This window comes from Panthera tigris, chromosome E2 (genome assembly GCF_018350195.1).
Source record: "Panthera tigris isolate Pti1 chromosome E2, P.tigris_Pti1_mat1.1, whole genome shotgun sequence".
In the NCBI taxonomy this organism is placed as follows: domain Eukaryota; kingdom Metazoa; phylum Chordata; class Mammalia; order Carnivora; family Felidae; genus Panthera; species Panthera tigris.
In genome coordinates this window covers 42,179,805-42,196,338 of record NC_056674.1, presented here as the reverse complement: position 1 = coordinate 42,196,338, position 16,534 = coordinate 42,179,805, and the positions used below count along the sequence as shown (strand labels likewise).

General features: G+C 43.3%; 2 protein-coding genes and 1 long non-coding RNA gene across 10 annotated transcripts in view; 2 read left to right on the top strand and 1 right to left on the bottom strand.

Annotated features, from left to right (window-relative positions):
• The window catches only part of TERB1 (telomere repeat binding bouquet formation protein 1), a 41,512-nt gene extending 40,918 nt beyond the window's left edge, over positions 1-594 (top strand). For 4 of the 7 annotated variants that reach the window (XM_042970013.1, XM_007090389.2, XM_042970008.1 and 1 more), the window contains one exon: positions 271-594. In XM_042970013.1, the coding sequence (XP_042825947.1) occupies positions 271-458 (188 nt within the window). In that variant the 3' untranslated portion in view covers positions 459-594. The remainder of the gene's footprint in view (positions 1-270) is intronic. The other 3 variants (XM_042970009.1, XM_042970012.1, XM_042970010.1) reach the window with 3 other exon arrangements.
• A 3,137-nt stretch (positions 595-3,731) lies between these two features.
• Positions 3,732-7,091, bottom strand: LOC122234366. The gene is made up of 3 exons (XR_006212143.1): positions 5,915-7,091; positions 5,104-5,163; positions 3,732-4,060 (listed from the first exon to the last, which is right to left on the bottom strand). It is a non-coding gene; the product is annotated as an uncharacterized LOC122234366 (long non-coding RNA).
• The window catches only part of DYNC1LI2 (dynein cytoplasmic 1 light intermediate chain 2), a 26,621-nt gene continuing 15,670 nt past the window's right edge, over positions 5,584-16,534 (top strand). The window contains exons 1-4 of one of the 2 annotated variants that reach the window (XM_042970509.1): positions 5,584-5,771; positions 5,937-6,010; positions 8,467-8,583; positions 13,282-13,512. In XM_042970509.1, coding sequence (XP_042826443.1) covers positions 5,665-5,771; positions 5,937-6,010; positions 8,467-8,583; positions 13,282-13,512 — 529 coding nt within the window. In that variant the 5' untranslated portion in view covers positions 5,584-5,664. The remainder of the gene's footprint in view (positions 5,772-5,936; positions 6,011-8,466; positions 8,584-13,281; positions 13,513-16,534) is intronic. The other variant, XM_042970511.1, reaches the window with a different exon arrangement.

The window sequence follows — 16,534 nt, the reverse complement described above, 5'->3', positions numbered from 1 at the left end:
TGTGCTTCTTGATTGAAAGATGTTCCACGTATTGCAATAGAATTGTTAAAATTATAGAAGAATTCACAGTGATAAGACATAGCTTAATAGTAGGCACTCAATTTTTAAAATTGAAATGAATTTCTATATGATGAGTAATGCAGGCATGAAGCTTTCTCACTACATAGTTCATATCCTTAGAGTAAGTTAAGAACTTATCCTTAGAGTAAGTTAAGAAGATCCCTTTTTTCAGCAAGTACTTACATATTCTATGATTCTCATTAATTACAGATAAAAGAAGAATTCGTAAAAATTTTACCAAAGAAGAAGTAAATTACCTTTTCAATGGAGTTAAGAAAATGGGAAATCACTGGAATTTAATTTTGTGGTCTTTCCCCTTTCAGCAAGGACGGAAAGCTGTGGATCTTGCTCACAAATACCACAATCTGACCAAAGGCTCCAAGCATGAAGCTCCTTGATCAGAATACTTGTCAGTTTTTAGGTTTAACTAATAGAATACAATGGCTTGAAACACAATTTAAAATCTTCTAAACTCTCATGAAACAGAGAATGTGAAAACAATACTGTTTTAATTAAATACTCCTTGTGATTCTGTATCTCTTTGAATTATTAAAGTAATTTATAAAACAAATACACTTTTTAATGTGTAGATTAGTAAGCAAAATTCCTTTATAAGGTCAAACATTTGTTTAGGAATATGCTTTTATTTTTCCTTAAGCTCAAAGAACACAGGTCAGAGAAAAAATATCAGCTTTTAAGCATTATTTGACATTATATTGTAATGGATACCATGTGAGACATTTGGATTTTAGTATATATTCTCACCCAGTGTAAGTTCCTCCCCAGAACTTAGAATAGTTTCCCAAGCTGTTCAAATGAAGTTCCCACATATTAAATCAATGTTTGACATTTTGTTAGCTAAACTAAAATGTTTCCTCTTCTAGAGGCTAATTGTGCAGTTCCTTTGAATATCCCCAAATTCTATGGTCAGGTTCACTTTTCTGGTGTATGTTTTGGTGTATGCCTTTGCTTTTTAAAAGCTTAGAACAAATTTTTATCGTTTAAGTTAGTTTTCTTCTAGTGGAAAACCAAGCTATTTGACCTCAGTTGTCTATTTTTCTTACTCTTTTTATATTCCTATCCTGATCCCCAAAGGATGCTGTTGCAGCCTTTATTAAACTTAATATGCTGTTGCTGTGGCAAAGGGATCAAGTATCAGAGCCTTAAAGCTCACCTGTGCTTATATACCCATTGGTTCACTGCTTCGTGTCATTGTAATAGATTTCTTCAGTCCCGAAAGGTATTTCCAGAAAAGTTTGTATTCTTTGACCTTTTCACATCATGACTATATCTACTTGGATAAATTAAGAATTTTTATTAAATTTATTTTTTAATGTTTTGTTTATTTTTGAGAGAGCGCAAAGCAAGGAGGGGCAGAGAAAGAGGGACAGAGGATCTGAGGCGGGCTCCACACTGACAGCAGTGAGCCCGATGTGGGGCTCAAACTCACAAATCACGAGATCATGACCTGAGCCGAAGTCGGACACTCAAACGACTGAGCCACCTAGGTGCCCCAGAATTTTTACTAAATTTCTAATTTTCTGATCCATAATGAATTGCAGAGAGCCAATAAGAAAATTTTCTTTAAATTCAAAATTTCCTTTAAATAAAAGAATAATTTTTTTAAAATTTTTTTAACGTTTATTTATTTTTGAGACAGAGACAGAGCATGAACGGGGGAGGGTCCGAGAGAGGGAGACACAGAATCCAAAGCAGGCTCCAGGCTCCGAGCTGTCAGCACAGAGCCCGACCTGGGGCTTGAAACTATGGACCACGAGATCATGACCTGAGCTGAAGTCCGCCGCTTAACCAACTGAGCCACCCAGGCGCCCCTGAATAAAAGAATAATTTAAAATTACAAAGGGGTGCCTGGGTGGCTCAGTCAGTTAAGTGTCCGACTTCGGTTCAGGTCATGATCTCACAGTTGGTGAGTTAACAGCCCCGCATCTGGCTCCGAGCTGACAGCTTGGAGCCTGCTTCGGATTCTGTGCCTCCCTCTCTCTGCCCCTCCCCTGCTTGCTCTCTCTCTCTCTCTCTCAAAAATAAAGATTAAAAAAAATTAAAGTTAGGAAAATTCCTTATAGCATTTCAAGTGTGAATGAATCTTGTCCATTTAAATAGGCTTTTTGATTTGCACTTCTCAAGACTTAGGAAAGTTGTTTTAGGTCAAAGGGGAAAACATTGTTTTGTCAGTCTTATTGGCTTAATCAGGAGTTGTTTCTTAAATGTTCAGAAAGGATTTAAACATGTTTTTCTACTTTAAGTGGGTCTCAGGTAATAGTTCTTTTATTGATCGGAAATTAACAGAAAAATCAAACACTGCTTAACTCAAGCATCCCCAAGAATATGATACACTGTCGGTTAGACACTGATTTGTGTCAGTTACTGAGACTATATTTAAAATAACCAATACTGGGGCACCTGGGTGGCTCAGTCCATTAGGTGTTGGACTCTTGATTTTGGCTCAGGTCATGATCACTCAGTTCATGAGATCGAGCCAAGTTAGGCTCTGTGCTGACAGTGCATGGCCTCCTTGAGATTCTCTCTCCCTCTCTCTGCTCCTCCCCCACTCATGCTCTGTCTCTCTCTCAAAATAAATAAACATTTAAAAAAATTAACCAATGCTATATTGCCTTCTGAAACCTTGAAATTTTATCCTAACTCTTCACTAACTTGGTTAACATGAACTGCTTTTTTTCCCCCTCAGATGGAAATATTTGGTAATAAAATAGATGAAGACACATCAAAAGGAAAGCGGAAGAACGATGACATATTAGAGAACTGTATAGCTTTAGGAGTTTAGACATGACAAAATCAACAGGGAATAAAAAATGATTTTAATAATGACAGACCTTTGGAGTTGGAATTGACCTCAGTTATAGTTCCCTGCCAGAGGCATGAACTGCTGTACAACAATCTCAGCCTTTGTGGCTGTCTTTAATTTTGCATAAATCCTCAGAAACCTGGAATTTACTACTTCACAAGGTGATAATTGGTGGTCAGTTCTAACTTAGATTAAAATGAAATGTGCCCTCCTCAAGCACCTTCTGTAGAACCACAAAAGTTGAATTTCTTTTCTACATGCTAATCCTTGAGAAAGGAAAAGATAGCTATCCATCACTTTCCCATGTAACTCTTCATGGGTTTTCACTCTCATTGTCTTGTTTGAACCTTACATTCAGGTTGGCCAATGCTATGCCCGTTTGTTGGATCCTGTAACTCATGCTGCCAACATTTTGGCAGAGCCAGGATCAGAATTCTACTCCTTTGAAACTCACGTAGGTGGTTGCTTTTCTGCCATATCCCACTTCCTTTTCCTTCTACATTCTCTATCCTTCATGCTGATAAGCCCAGTTACTTCATGCTTCAGCAGAACAGTGTCATGTCTCCTTATGGGCTTAGTCACTGACCACTGGACACTTACTCGTCTTGATAAAATGTGTCCAGGGAGTGCGTGGGTGGTTCAGTCAGTTGAGTGTCCGACTTCAGCTCAAATCACGATCTCACAGCTAGGGAGTTCGAGCCCCACGTCAGGCTCTGTGCTGCCAGCTCAGAGCCTCTAGCCTGCTTCAGATTCTGTGTCTCCCTCTCTCTTTGCCCCTCCCCCGTTCACACTCTTTCTCTCTGTCTCAAAAATAAACATTAAAAAAAAATGTGTCCAGAAAGAAATGAGGCTTTACTGCCAGAGTATGTCTGTACCCAGTTTGTCATCTAGTATATTAGGCATCTCTTCCTACTTCAGATCATCCACAGCTTTGAGTGTGATGCTGCATTCTCATCCAAGTCACTGAGGGTAACTTGAGGTGCTGGGCCAGGGTGAGAGGCTGGGCAGGCTCCTAGCAGCCTCTGGTTATCCCTGTTCATCGGTTCCCTTTGGGCCTGGTCTTTGACCTGCTGCAATGCTATCATCCAGGCTACATTTCACTTTGTCTGAGTGAATTGTCAAATGCCCCGTTGAAATCTGCATTTGCTATGTCTAGCATCCTCTTGCCTGGCATTCCTGCAAAAAAAAAAAAAAAAAAGAGAGACTGTGAATCTTGTCCTATCTTTTCCTTTTCCATGTCACATTTAGAGAATTTCAGCTAGGGCTGATGAAGTTCACTGGCCTGTAGTTTTAAACTCCATCTTCTGTCCTATGGAAATCCAGACACTGCCTTTTTATGACTTACAATACTTTCCAGACTTCTAAGGGTGTAACTCTTCATGGGTTTTCACTCTCATTGTCTTGTTTGAACCTTACATTCAGGTTGGCCGATGCTATGCCCGTTTGTTGGATCCTGTAACTCATGCTGCCAACATTTTGGCAGAGCCAGGATCAGAATTCTACTCCTTTGAAACTCACGTAGGTGGTTGCTTTTCTGCCATATCCCACTTCCTTGTGATATTTAGAAATGCCTTGTAAAGTGAGCGTTTTCCACAGAGGATAGCAAGAACCCTCAAAGGCCACTAAAGTTAAGCTCCATGAGTGAAGTGTATTTTTTTTCCTTCCATTACCCTTTTCCTTCCCCTTGTCTCCCTGACCTTTTATCCTTTCACATATCTTTCTTGTCACTAACCCCACCCCCAAGAAAGGAAATCAAAGCTCCCTATTTCTGTTGTGAAATGCTGTCTCCCTGGAAATATCATTTTGAAAAACCTGTTAAGGGGCGCCTTGGTGGCTCAGTTGGTTAAGCATCTGACTCTTGATTTCAGCTCAGGTCATGATCTCACAGATTGGGTGATCCAGCCCCGTGTGGAGCTCTGCACTGAAAGCTTGGACCCTGCCTGGGATTCTCTATCTCTGCCCCTCCCCTGCTAGCGTGCTCGCGTGCCCTCTCTCTCAAATAAACTTAAAAAAAAAAAAAAGTTAATAAACACAATTGTATTGTTTGCTGCAGTAAAGATTACTACCTTGCACTCAATAGGGAGTGAGGTGAAAAGCGGGATATTTATGAGGACTTGGGGGTCTAGTTTAAGATGGGTCTTTCATTGCGGGGCTAAGAATTAGGCAAAATTCATGATAGCTTAAGTTCAGTGAATAGGATTGAAGTACTGGGATGCTACCTTTTAGCATTGGGATCCTTGGCCAGGTTTCTTAAGTTTTCTGAGCTTCAGGTTTCTAGTCTGTAAAAGGGTTAGATACGATTCAATGAGATAATGTGTGACCGGCACAGATCAGCGCCAGATAAATGGCGCTATCGTGTATTAGTCTCACTCCAAAGCCTGAGCTTTTCTCGTTAGCCTGGGCCCTCGACGGCGCTTCGCTAGCGGATAGCTGGGCGAGGACCCGAGGCTAGTGCCACTACTCCCCTTGGCCGGCAGAGGCCGCCCGCGCGCCCTCCGTCCCGGCGGCTCCAGGTCCCGCCGCCGTCGCCTCTCTGCGCATGGCTGCCCCGGCTGTTGCCTGACCGCCGCCCACCTTCCGCCGCCGCAGCGGCCTCACGACCCTGTGGGAGCTGGCGGACTTCGTGGGCCCAGCGAAGCGCGGCGGGCGGCGCGGACCCTGCGGGGTGGGCGGCGTGAGGGGCGGCGCGAGGGCGGCGGAGAGTGGGCGGCCCGGCCAGGGTCCTCGCGGGTCCTCGGCGGGCCCGGGGGAGGGCCCTCTTTGTGGCTGCAGTTGGCAAGATGGCGCCGGTGGGGGTGGAGAAGAAGCTGCTGCTGGGCCCCAACGGGCCAGCCGTGGCGGCTGCCGGCGACCTGACCAGCGAGGAGGAAGAGGGCCAGAGCCTATGGTAAGACCGCGAGGCGGCCGGGCGGGGCCGGCGGGCCGGGGAGTGTGCGGCCGAGTGGGGAGCTGTCCGGACTGGGCTGCACCGTCGGACAGACTGACGGGCCGTCGCGGGCCAGTCAGGTCCAGGCTAGCCCCTGGACTGACCGCTTTGCTGTTATCGCCACAGGTCCTCGATTCTGAGCGAGGTGTCCACTCGCGCTAGATCCAAGCTGCCGTCCGGCAAGAACATCCTGGTCTTCGGTGAGCGCCGGAGGTGGGGCGTTGCCCGGGGAGCTGGGGTGGGCGAGACGGGCGCCCCTCTCACAGGTCCCAGCCTTCCTTTCTCCTGCCCGCAGCCTGCCTCGCCCAGGAGGGCTTGGAGATCCTGGCTGGACAGCCGGAGAGTGGCCAAGTCCACCGTGCCTGAGGTTGGGCTATCTCTTTTGGAGAGTCAGTGATGCTGGCGTGGAGTTGTCGGCACATTCCTTAGTCATTTGGCCGCAACATCAGCCTTACTTTAAATGTCACTGGTTCTGTGTGGTCATAGCCTCAAAGTTTACCAAATTGCAGGTGTGGAGAGGGGGATGAGTATATGAGAAGGTTAGGTGGAGGAGGTGGGGGGAAATGAGGTGACTTGAGAGTCAGGGGTATGGGGAGATGCCACCGGAACCGTTCCTCCATCTTCATGAGCAGGGCACAGTCGCAGAGACTCTGCAAAGGACAGGAGGTCCTGGGGTCCTCACTAGGGACTTGACTGCATTATTCCAGCCCTCCCTGCTGGGTTCCCTGGGTCAGGTCCCTTATTGTGTCTGGTCTCAGTTTCTGTCCATAAGTGAGGGAGTTTGATCAGGTTCATTCATCCAGAGAATCCATTTGTTGAGAGATTCCTATCGGCTGGGCACTGGAGAGCACAGGCATCCCTCACACATTGCACAAGAGAGACAGATATGTTGGTAATTACACTACACCATGCTGGCATGGGAAGATTATTGTAAGGCATCACAGTGTTTGATGCTGTTTTGCAAGAGGGTACTTTAGGGGTTAGGTGTTTTGAAGGATAAGTGTTAACATGCAGGGGCACAGAGTGTTTGCAGTGACACAGAAGTGACAGGAGGGTGTGGGGGTTTGGAAGATGCCAGAAGCTCCTTGTAGGTGACTGATGAGATAAGTTGGGTCAGATCGTGGAAGGCTGAAGAGTTGATAATGCTTTTTCCTGGAGGCCCCTGATTCTCAAGGCCGTTTGTTTCACTTCCATCCCCTAATCCTCTTGGGAATCACTGTGAGGGTGGTTTTCCCAGTGGTTTTGTTTGTTTGTTTGTTATTTATTTTTTAATTTTTTTTTTAACATTTATTTATTTTTGAGACAGAGAGCATGAATGGGGGAAGGACAGAGAGAGAGGGAGACACAGAATCGGAAGCAGGCTCCAGGCTCTGGGCCATCAGCCCAGAGCCCGACGCGGGGCTCGAACTCACGGACCACGAGATCGTGACCTGAACTGAAGTCGGATGCTTAACCGACTGAGCCACCCAGGCGCCCCTGTTTGTTTTTTAATGTTTGAGACAGAGAGAGACAGAGAGAGAGAGGGAGACACAGAATCTGAAGCAGGCTCCAGGCCCCGAGCTGTCAGCACAGAGCCTGACGCGGGGCTCGAACCCACGGACCATGAGATTATGACCTGAGCCGAAGTCGGATGCTTAACCGACTGAGCCACCCAGGTGCCCCTCCCAACATTTTCGAGGGGGAGCTTATGGTCTTCTTTAGGTGATGATCACTGCAGAAGGTAATAGAGGACCTTTAGAGATCTTTAAGTAAAGTGAGGAACCAAGGTCACCAGATCTGTGTTTTACAAAGGGAATTCTGGCAGCAGAGTTGCAGGTGGCTCAAAAGGAGCAGGTATTGAAGTCAGGCTGAGAGTTGTTCACCAAAGCTCGGATGGGGATGTGGAGTCTCTGAATACAGTAGTGACATTGGGGATGGACAGGAGGTCTTTGATCTGTGGAATGCTTCTTAATTCTTATGTCTTGTAATTCCATATTATTAAATACCAGGGGTGCCTTGTAATGTTTCTGGGTGGTGGTTCTTCTTAATGTTTAAGGTTTCTCTTTTGAGGGTGCGGGTGGTTGTTGGTTGGAGGGGTATGAGGAGGCACTTGATAATTACTGAGATTGTGCTTAGGAGTTTTGCTTGGGTCTGTAATTATTTTCATCAGTTTCCTAGCCTTCAGGATGCTTATGAAAGAGAGGTACTAAAATCAAAAGTGAATAATAGCTTCTATTCTTCATGATTGTGAGGCAGGATCAGACTTTTTTTAGTTCAGAGTTCTGGACTGTAAGTTTAATTATATTTTGAAGATTTCTTGCTTTTCTTGTGGTAAAACTTTATTTTGTGTGAAACTAACCCCACCTTTTACTTTCACTTCTCCGAATATATGTCTTATAAATTGGACATATAGACCTGTGGACCTGCCTTATTCCTTCCCTTGTGAAATAAGGATGACTACAGTAGAATATCATTTTATATCTTGGAATTTGTCACCTTTGTCACCACTGTCCCCCCTCCATTCTTATAGCAAAGCTTGTTTTGTTTATGATGAGTGCAAGTGAGACCTCAGCAGCAGGCTTTGTGTGAAACCTTCGTTATCACTTGTGTGTCAAGATTCCCCATCCTTGCCTAGAGTAAACAGCACACTTTGCCTTCTCTTGTACATCCTTCGTAGGTGAAGATGGTTCTGGTAAAACAACCCTCATGACTAAACTTCAAGGAGCTGAGCATGGCAAAAAAGGAAGAGGCCTAGAGTATCTCTACCTCAGCGTCCACGATGAGGACCGAGATGGTGAGTGATGTGTTGGTCTGTGGTAAGGGGTAAATGCATATCTCAGATTCTGCTGTTGTGGCTCCTATTTTCTGTTTAGTTCTAAGAGAATTAGTCACAGGGGAATAGATGAAGTGTATGTCTTTGTAGGACTTAACCCACTTTTTAAAAGTTTATTTATTTATGTAAGTAATCTCTACACCCAGTGTGGGGCTCGAACTCATGACCGTGAGATCAAGAGTTGCATGTTTTTATGGGTGCCTGGATTGCTCATTCGGTTAAGTGTTTGACTTGGGGCTCAGGTCATGATCTCACGGTTCATGGGCTTGGGCCTTGCATGGGGCTCTGTGCTGACACCTCAGAGCCTAGAGCCTGCTTCGGATTCTGTGTCTCCCTCTATCTCTGCCACTCCCTCCCTCACACTCTGTCTCTCTCTTTCAAAAAAAAATTAATAAACATTTAAAAAAAGAGAAAAAAAGTAGCATGCTTTTCTGACTAAGCCAGCCAGATGCCCCTTCCCTCTTTCCTTTTTATAGCATGTTAGTAAAAATGAGAAATGAGGCTGTTAGCTGTTGTTCTGGGTAGCCCCCAGTTAAAAGGAGATATTGAAGGTAAAGTTTCAGATGCACATATAGGTACTATGAAAGATGTTTTTAAAACCTTTGGACTTTTCTATGAGAGAAATATTTAGCAGATTGATTTGGACACGTTGTTACTTTGCCGGTTCTAGTGGAGAATCTGAAATTGGTATGATTCAGAGAGTAACAGTTTAACAGATATTCACAGGAGAATTTTCTAGGTCTCTTTGTGACAATGTTAGAAATGCTCATTTCCCATGTTTCTTTCAGTGGAGGACAGAGGCTCAGGGGTGAGGATGTTCTCTCTTAATTCCTTATCTCTAGAATGTGGATAGTAATAGTTTTTACCTGTAGGGTAGTTGGGAATATTAACATTATATGAGAAACATTCATAAGGATTAGGTATTTCTTAAAATTCTTATAATTTTTAGTTGGATTGGAGTAATGGCTTTTGGTTACCACTGCTCAGTAATGCTTCCTTTATAAACTTTAAAGCTTTATGAATGGCTCTAAAATAAATAATCATTGGTGCCTAGTCTTTTCATATGTAAGAAGATTATCTGTGTAGCGTAAGGGTGAAATATCTGTTTTAGATTACTTTCTTTGTATTTGCCTTTATCCATTTAAACAGTAAGGATCACAGTGTAAGGGTGATTATATAAGGGACTAAATCCTACCACTTCTGGTTCCCCATTTCCTTTTTGCTAACATGAAGAAGTTGGACCCAAGTCCCTTCCAGCAGTATAATTCTTTGATCTCCAAGAGTCATTTCATAGAGATCAGGATCTCTTGTTAAAGCTTGGAGAGCTGCATTGTATTAATGTTAAGGTAATGGTCATTTTAGAACCCCAGAGACTTTATACCTGTTCTTCCTCTCCTGGCTTCCTTTGCTGCACCGAACGTTGCCTGAAAGATGTGAAAGAAAGATAGGAGATGGGCCTGGTGCCGAGGGCTCTTCTTGTATAAGGAAGACAGAGGCTTTCAGGTGCCCAGCTGGGCCCACTGGCATCAGTGCGGGTAGGGGTGGGACAGAGGGGCCGTTGGGCTAGACTTAGAGGGAGGGCCTCATATTGTCTGAGCCTTTTGCATCCAGTTTTCGTTGGGCAGCGTGGTTATTGTGGAAGCACCTGGGTTTTGGAGCCACCAGAACTGGTTCAGAGTCCTGCTCCCATAATTGCTAGTTGTGACTGATCTAAGCACTCCGCACCTCAGTTTCCTCATTTGTAGAACTGGGTAACCATACCTGTTTTGTAAGTTGACACAATGAGAGGTGGCACACGTTAGGTATAGCCGACTACTTGAGACACAGTGGTGGTAGCTCTAGTACCCTTTTGAAAGTATAAAATGTGGTATAGATACTCTGTGAATCTCTATAGCTGCTTTTATCAAGATGGCATAAGCATATATCATGCCAAAGCATCATATTAACCATAATTACTTGCCTCTGAGTTGAAGGACATGTTAGCATTTATTTCAGATTCCTTAAGGTTGCCTTAAAAATTTCCTGGTCTCTGCATTTTTAGGCCACCTACTTGCAGGTCTGTTTTTGTTTTTGCAGATCTTTTTTTGATGGAAGAGTTGCCCTTACCAGTAGTTAATTATACTTCTTTCAGTAGGTTTTGGGTTTGTTTTGTTTTGTTTTGTTTTTTGTGATGTGACCGGGTTATAAATATACATTTTGCAGATAATCACACAGATAGAAAAAATGGTCTCTTGTCCCTGGTTTGTGGTAGGGCATGACATGTCGAAGGACCACTGCCTCCATGGTTGTGGACGTCTGCTTAACGTCACATGTGGTTATGTGTGATCTCCATGCACGTGGGTGATAATGTGTAGTGGGCAGTGGGAAGAGAGGCTGAAGAAAGGAACGATGCTTGGTGAGGGGAAGGCATCAAAATCAGTGGGCTTCAAGTACAGAGCAATATCTTTGAAGGCATTCACAGAACCCAAACCAAAACCACTGTCTAAAATGTATTAGGGGGCGCCTGGGTGGCTCAGTCGGTTGGGCGGCCGACTTCGGTTCAGGTCATGATCTCGTGGTCCGTGAGTTCGAGCCCCGCGTCAGGCTCTGTGCTGACAGCTCAGAGCCTGGAGCCTGTTTCAGATTCTGTGTCTCCCTCTCTCTGACCCTCCCCTGTTCATGCTCTGTCTCTCTCTGTCTCAAAAATAAATAAATGTTAAAAAAAAAAAAATTTTTTTAAGTGTATTAGAATTTTGAAAGTATAGCTAGACAGTAGATAATAGATACCTTATGCTGTTGAAATAAAGTTGTGAATATTAAAAGTTTTTACAGCATATGTTTTTGTTTTTTTTTTTTAATTTTTTTTAACGTTTATTTATTTTTGAGATAGAGAGACAGAGCATGAATGGGGGAGGAGCAGAGAGAGAGGGAGACAGAGAATCGGAAGCAGGCTCCAGGCTCTGAGCCATCAGCCCAGAGCCCGACGCGGGGCTCGAACTCACGGACTGCGAGATCGCGAGATCGTGACCTGAGCTGAAGTCGGACGCTCAACCGACTGAGCCACCCAGGCGCCCCTACAGCATATGTTTTAATGAATTAATTACACAAAAAAGGGTAGTTAGCAGAAGATAGATTTTTAAGTATATTTTGGAATTTATTGGGGAAAAAGTTAGTGAAATGATATTTTTGATTGTAGGAGTTTTCCCTCAGTGCACTTTTGTAAGAAAAATATTTCTCAAAAATGGTATCTAAAAACTTTTAAAAATAGATTATCATTTTGGAGAAGTACCTCCTATGGTTTGATCATCCAGTTATGATTTTGGAAGCACATGTTTCATGAAATGTCAGCAGTTGCACGCACATTTGTGTGTATGTTTAGCTTTTAATTATGGAAAACAAAAGAAGGTACAACATAGATTAGAATCATAAACCCCAACCTATGTGTTATTTGCCTTAAACAGTTATCAGTTCTTTACCAATTTTATTTTAACTATACTCTCACCTGCTTCTCCTTTCACTTCACACTGGATTATGTTGAAGCAAATTTCAGACATTATGTCATTTCATCTGCATATATTTCCATCTGTATGTCTAAAAGATAATAATTTTTTAAAAGTTTATTTATTTTGAGAGAGAGTGTATGCACACAAGCGGGGGAGGGAGGGAGGGAGAGAGAGAGAGGAAGAGAGAGAGAATCCCAAGCAGGCTCTGCACTGTCAGCATGGAGCCTGACGCAGGGCTTGAACTCACGAGCCATGAGATAATGACCTGAGCCAAAATCAGGAGTCAAGTGCTTAACAGACTGAGCCACCCAGGTGCCAGGTATCCCATAAGGATTTTTTTTTTTAAATTTAATTTTTAATTTTTTTTAGAGAGAGAGGAAGAGTATAAGCTGGGAAGAGGGGCAGAGGGAGAGAGAATATCACAAGCAGGTTCCATGCTCAGCACGGAGCCTGACACAGGGCTTGATCCCATGACTCTGGGATCATGACCTGAGCTCATATCAAGAGTCACACGTTCAACCGACTGAGGCACTCAGGAACCCTTAAAAGATAAGGATTTTTAAAAACATAACCATATTCTTATACCAAGAATAACTAATTCCTCAATATCACCAGGCATCCAGTAACTCATACCTCAGTGTGTATAAGTAATGATTTTATCTTGGCATTTAAACACAAAGGTCCTGTCTCTTTGGTACCCTTTGTAGTACGTGAACGCACTGCTTAGTATGCCTGACAAGAAGACCTTATTTAACCACAGGCTGCTTGGCACAGCTTGGCTGCCTCATACATTGCTGATATCTGAGGAGAATGGGTTATGTAGATGGTAGTGCAGTTGACCAGTGAACATTTTAGCTTTTGTATGTATCTTGATTCTTATTAAAAGCTAAAATGTCCTTGACTCTTTATTCTACTATACATTGCTGGAATCTGTTTACATGTGGATATAATATATCATGACAATTTAGAAATCTTTAAGTTTAAATGGTTCATCAGATACCTTGACCAAAGGTTACTGCCCACTGAGCACTTGACCTCTTTTCTGATTAGGATTTCTTGTTGCGTTTCGTATGGTATTCTGTGGTTGTCACTTTTAAATTCCTCTTGATGTGGCTTTTTTTCAGCTGTGCTGATGGTCATTGTGAGGTTGTAACTTCGCTTTACTTCTTTTTTTTAGATCATACACGCTGCAACGTGTGGATTCTGGATGGAGACCTGTATCATAAAGGTCTGCTGAAGTTTGCAGTTTCTGCTGAGTCCTTGCCGGAGACCCTGGTCATTTTTGTTGCAGACATGTCTAGGCCTTGGACTGTGATGGAATCTCTTCAGAAATGGGCTAGTGTTTTACGTGAGCACATTGATAAAATGAAAATTCCACCAGAAGAAATGAGGGAGCTGGAACGGAAGTGTAAGTAAAATAGGATTTTCTCAATTGGAAAATTGACTAGTCTCTTGAGATGGTTCAAGCCACCTTCCTTTTCAGTGTCAAGAGGTTACAAAGCTTCCTTTACAGAATATTTGGTTTTGTTTGTACCATTCATTTCAGAGTTTCTCTTGTAAATTCAATAGTCAAAAAGTACTTAAAGCAGTCTTACTCTCAAGCATCACAGTTGCAGAAAGTAAATGAAACCATATTCCTTTTCATCTCCGTTGGTTCTTTTTTAAAATAAAGATTCTTTGGGGCTTCTGGGTGGCTCGGTCGGTTAAGCGTCCGACTTTGGCTCAGGTCATGATCTTGTGTTTGTGGGTTTGAGCTCTGCGTCAGGTTCAGTGCTGACAGCTCAGAACCTGGAGCCAGCTTCAGATTCTGTGTCTCCCTTTCTCTTTGCCTTTCCCCTGCTCACACTCGATCTCTCTCTCTCTCTCTCTCAAAAATAAATAAACATTAAAAAAAAATTAAAGATTATTCTCTCATCCCTCAAAGTTTGATCAGTCTGTGGGTCTTTTTGCTTTTCTGTTACTCTGGCTGCTGAGTTAGCATCACTGGATGTGGAGACTTCGATCTGCGTGCAGCTTGAGTCCATTGCTCTGGGATTCCATTGAGGTCCTAGGGACTCTCTTGTTGACAGGTTTAAAGGAAGCCCTTTAAAGGAGACAAGTCTTTCAGCTTCTACCTTAGTTCATTTTGCCATCAAGCAAGTATGATTTTAGTTAGAAATAGGAAAGTCTTTTTTTTTTTTTTTTTTTTTGTCATTAAAATGAAAGGCTGTTTTAATACTAAGGGCACCCAAGTCCTTTTGACAACAAAGAACTTTCAAATTAAAGGAAGTTTGTTTGTTTTGTTTTTCCTTAATGTGATTCAGAAGCTTATTTTTCCTTTCCCTTGCTTCTGCACTTACATCAGCTTCTGTCCCCTTGCCAGGGAAATGGGAGGGGCAGGGGCTGGAGCCATGGCAATGTTCAGCAGCAGCAATCTTGGCCAGGGCAGGCTTGGCTCAGCCTGGCTTTTTTCCACAGGATGACATCATTCTCTTCAGTGAATTAATGAGGGCTTCTAGGGCATGGCACACGGGATCTTCACACTTACTGGCAAAAGGGTTCAGAAATTTTGATGTGCTTTTTAAATCAGATCTCTTGCTGTGTGTCTTCCTGTCATAAATTCCTCTTGCTCCTGTCCCACGTTAGCTAAAATGGGGAATTTAAATTCTATGGTGTGCCGTGTGCATGTGTGCTACAGTGGTTGTTATGTAGCTCGGCTGGTCTGCCTTCAGCTGCTGACCTTTCTAGATAATGCCTCTTTTTCCCCTGGAATAGAGACCCTAAAGACAACTTCTTAGAATAGTTCTGAGGCTGAAGAGCTGTTTGTCTTTCACTGCATATTTAGCATCTTGCCCAGATTAATGGGTTAATGCCCTGGAGATTTCAGTCTCTGAATCTGTTTTCTTAGTGTTATAACCTTATAAAGATTTTTTTTTTTTTAACCTTGTGAAGATTTTTAAAACAAACAAAAAAGCAAGGTTGAGCCACGGATATTGTCCTTTCCCAGATAGGAAAAGTGTCTGCCTTATACCAGGTCTGTTCTATGCACTGGAGATGCACCTAGCAGATAAGATGCCTGCCTCTGGGGATCTTTTGTTCCCATAAACTATTGAATTCATTTTTTGCTTTGTCATTGCTGTCTGTGTCACTTAGGATTAGACTCAGCTGCTTGTGACACAAAACCAAAATAACAGTGGTTTAAACAAGACTGAAGTTTATTTCTCTCTCCTGTAAATGAAATCTGGAGATAGGCAGTTCAAGCCTAGAAGGCAGCTCTGGGAAGTCAGGTCAAGGATCCTGGCTCCTTTCTGCTTATTGCTTTGTCATCTCTAGGGTGTGGTTCTCTTCCTCTTGACAAGTAGAACTGTCACCGCCTTCACATCCGTGTTCCAGGCAGCAGGATGGAGGAAGAAGAAAGAAGGGCTGAAGGGTACATGCCTATTGTCTTTCTAAGGAGGTTGGGAAGTGTAGTTTGTATGGCCATGTGTTCTAGGTATCAGGATTTGGTTTGGTTATAAGGAAGAAGAGGAGAAAGGACATAGGAGGGCAACTAGCAATTGCTGTAACCTCGTCCATGCCTCATGACTCTGGTTAACCTTCTGAAGGCCTCTCTTGTTTTCACCACCCTTCCTCTGAAATGTTTGGAATGATAGTCACGCCTTTGTGTTGCATGTTGAAGGAATGCCTTTGTTAGTGCTGGTTTTAGGTTACATTTTAATAAAGCAGTTGGCCGCCATCTTGCTTATCAGACTCCCTCTTTGCAGATTAATTGGACTCTAGGTATTGTGTTGAATGAGTGAAGGGCTGTCACTCAACCTAGTTTCCAATCAATACCAGTCTCCAGTCTGCTGGGTTTGGAAAGCTGCTCCATTGGGGGGGTCACTTTTTCAGGATTTGGTTCCCCAGTGGTCCTAAATCTGTGGCAGCTGTTTGACTGGCAGTGAGGGGAAGGCAGAGCAACCCCAGAGCCTCCAGAAGGTGGCGCTTGTGTAGGTTAGTCTTGTCTTCCCTGCTTTATGTCTGGGCTTCCCTTACTTATCAAATAGAGAAAAAAGATTAGGTGCTGTCTGTGTGATTTTTCAGGACTGTGGAACCAGTGGGTGATCAGTGAGGTAGGAAGAAGAAGAAGATGAGAGAGAGATGGCAGCAGGTAGGGTAGAGCACTCTGATCCCCTTTTGCTACCAACTATTACATGATGCTAAAGGGGGAGCCCCCAGGTGGGCTGTTGGCTCCTGCTGTGAAATACTGGCCATCTCACCATTGGAGAGAAATTGTTAATACTGTGGTAAGCGTGCACCCTAAGGGAAATGCACATTTTATTATCTGAATTGCACAGCGCTCACTATGTTCTTATTATCCTTCCTTTCACCAACCTCTATCTATGTCATGAATACTTATTCTGTCTCCCAACTTATTTTCTGAAATGCTCAGTTATTAAAAACACATGTGT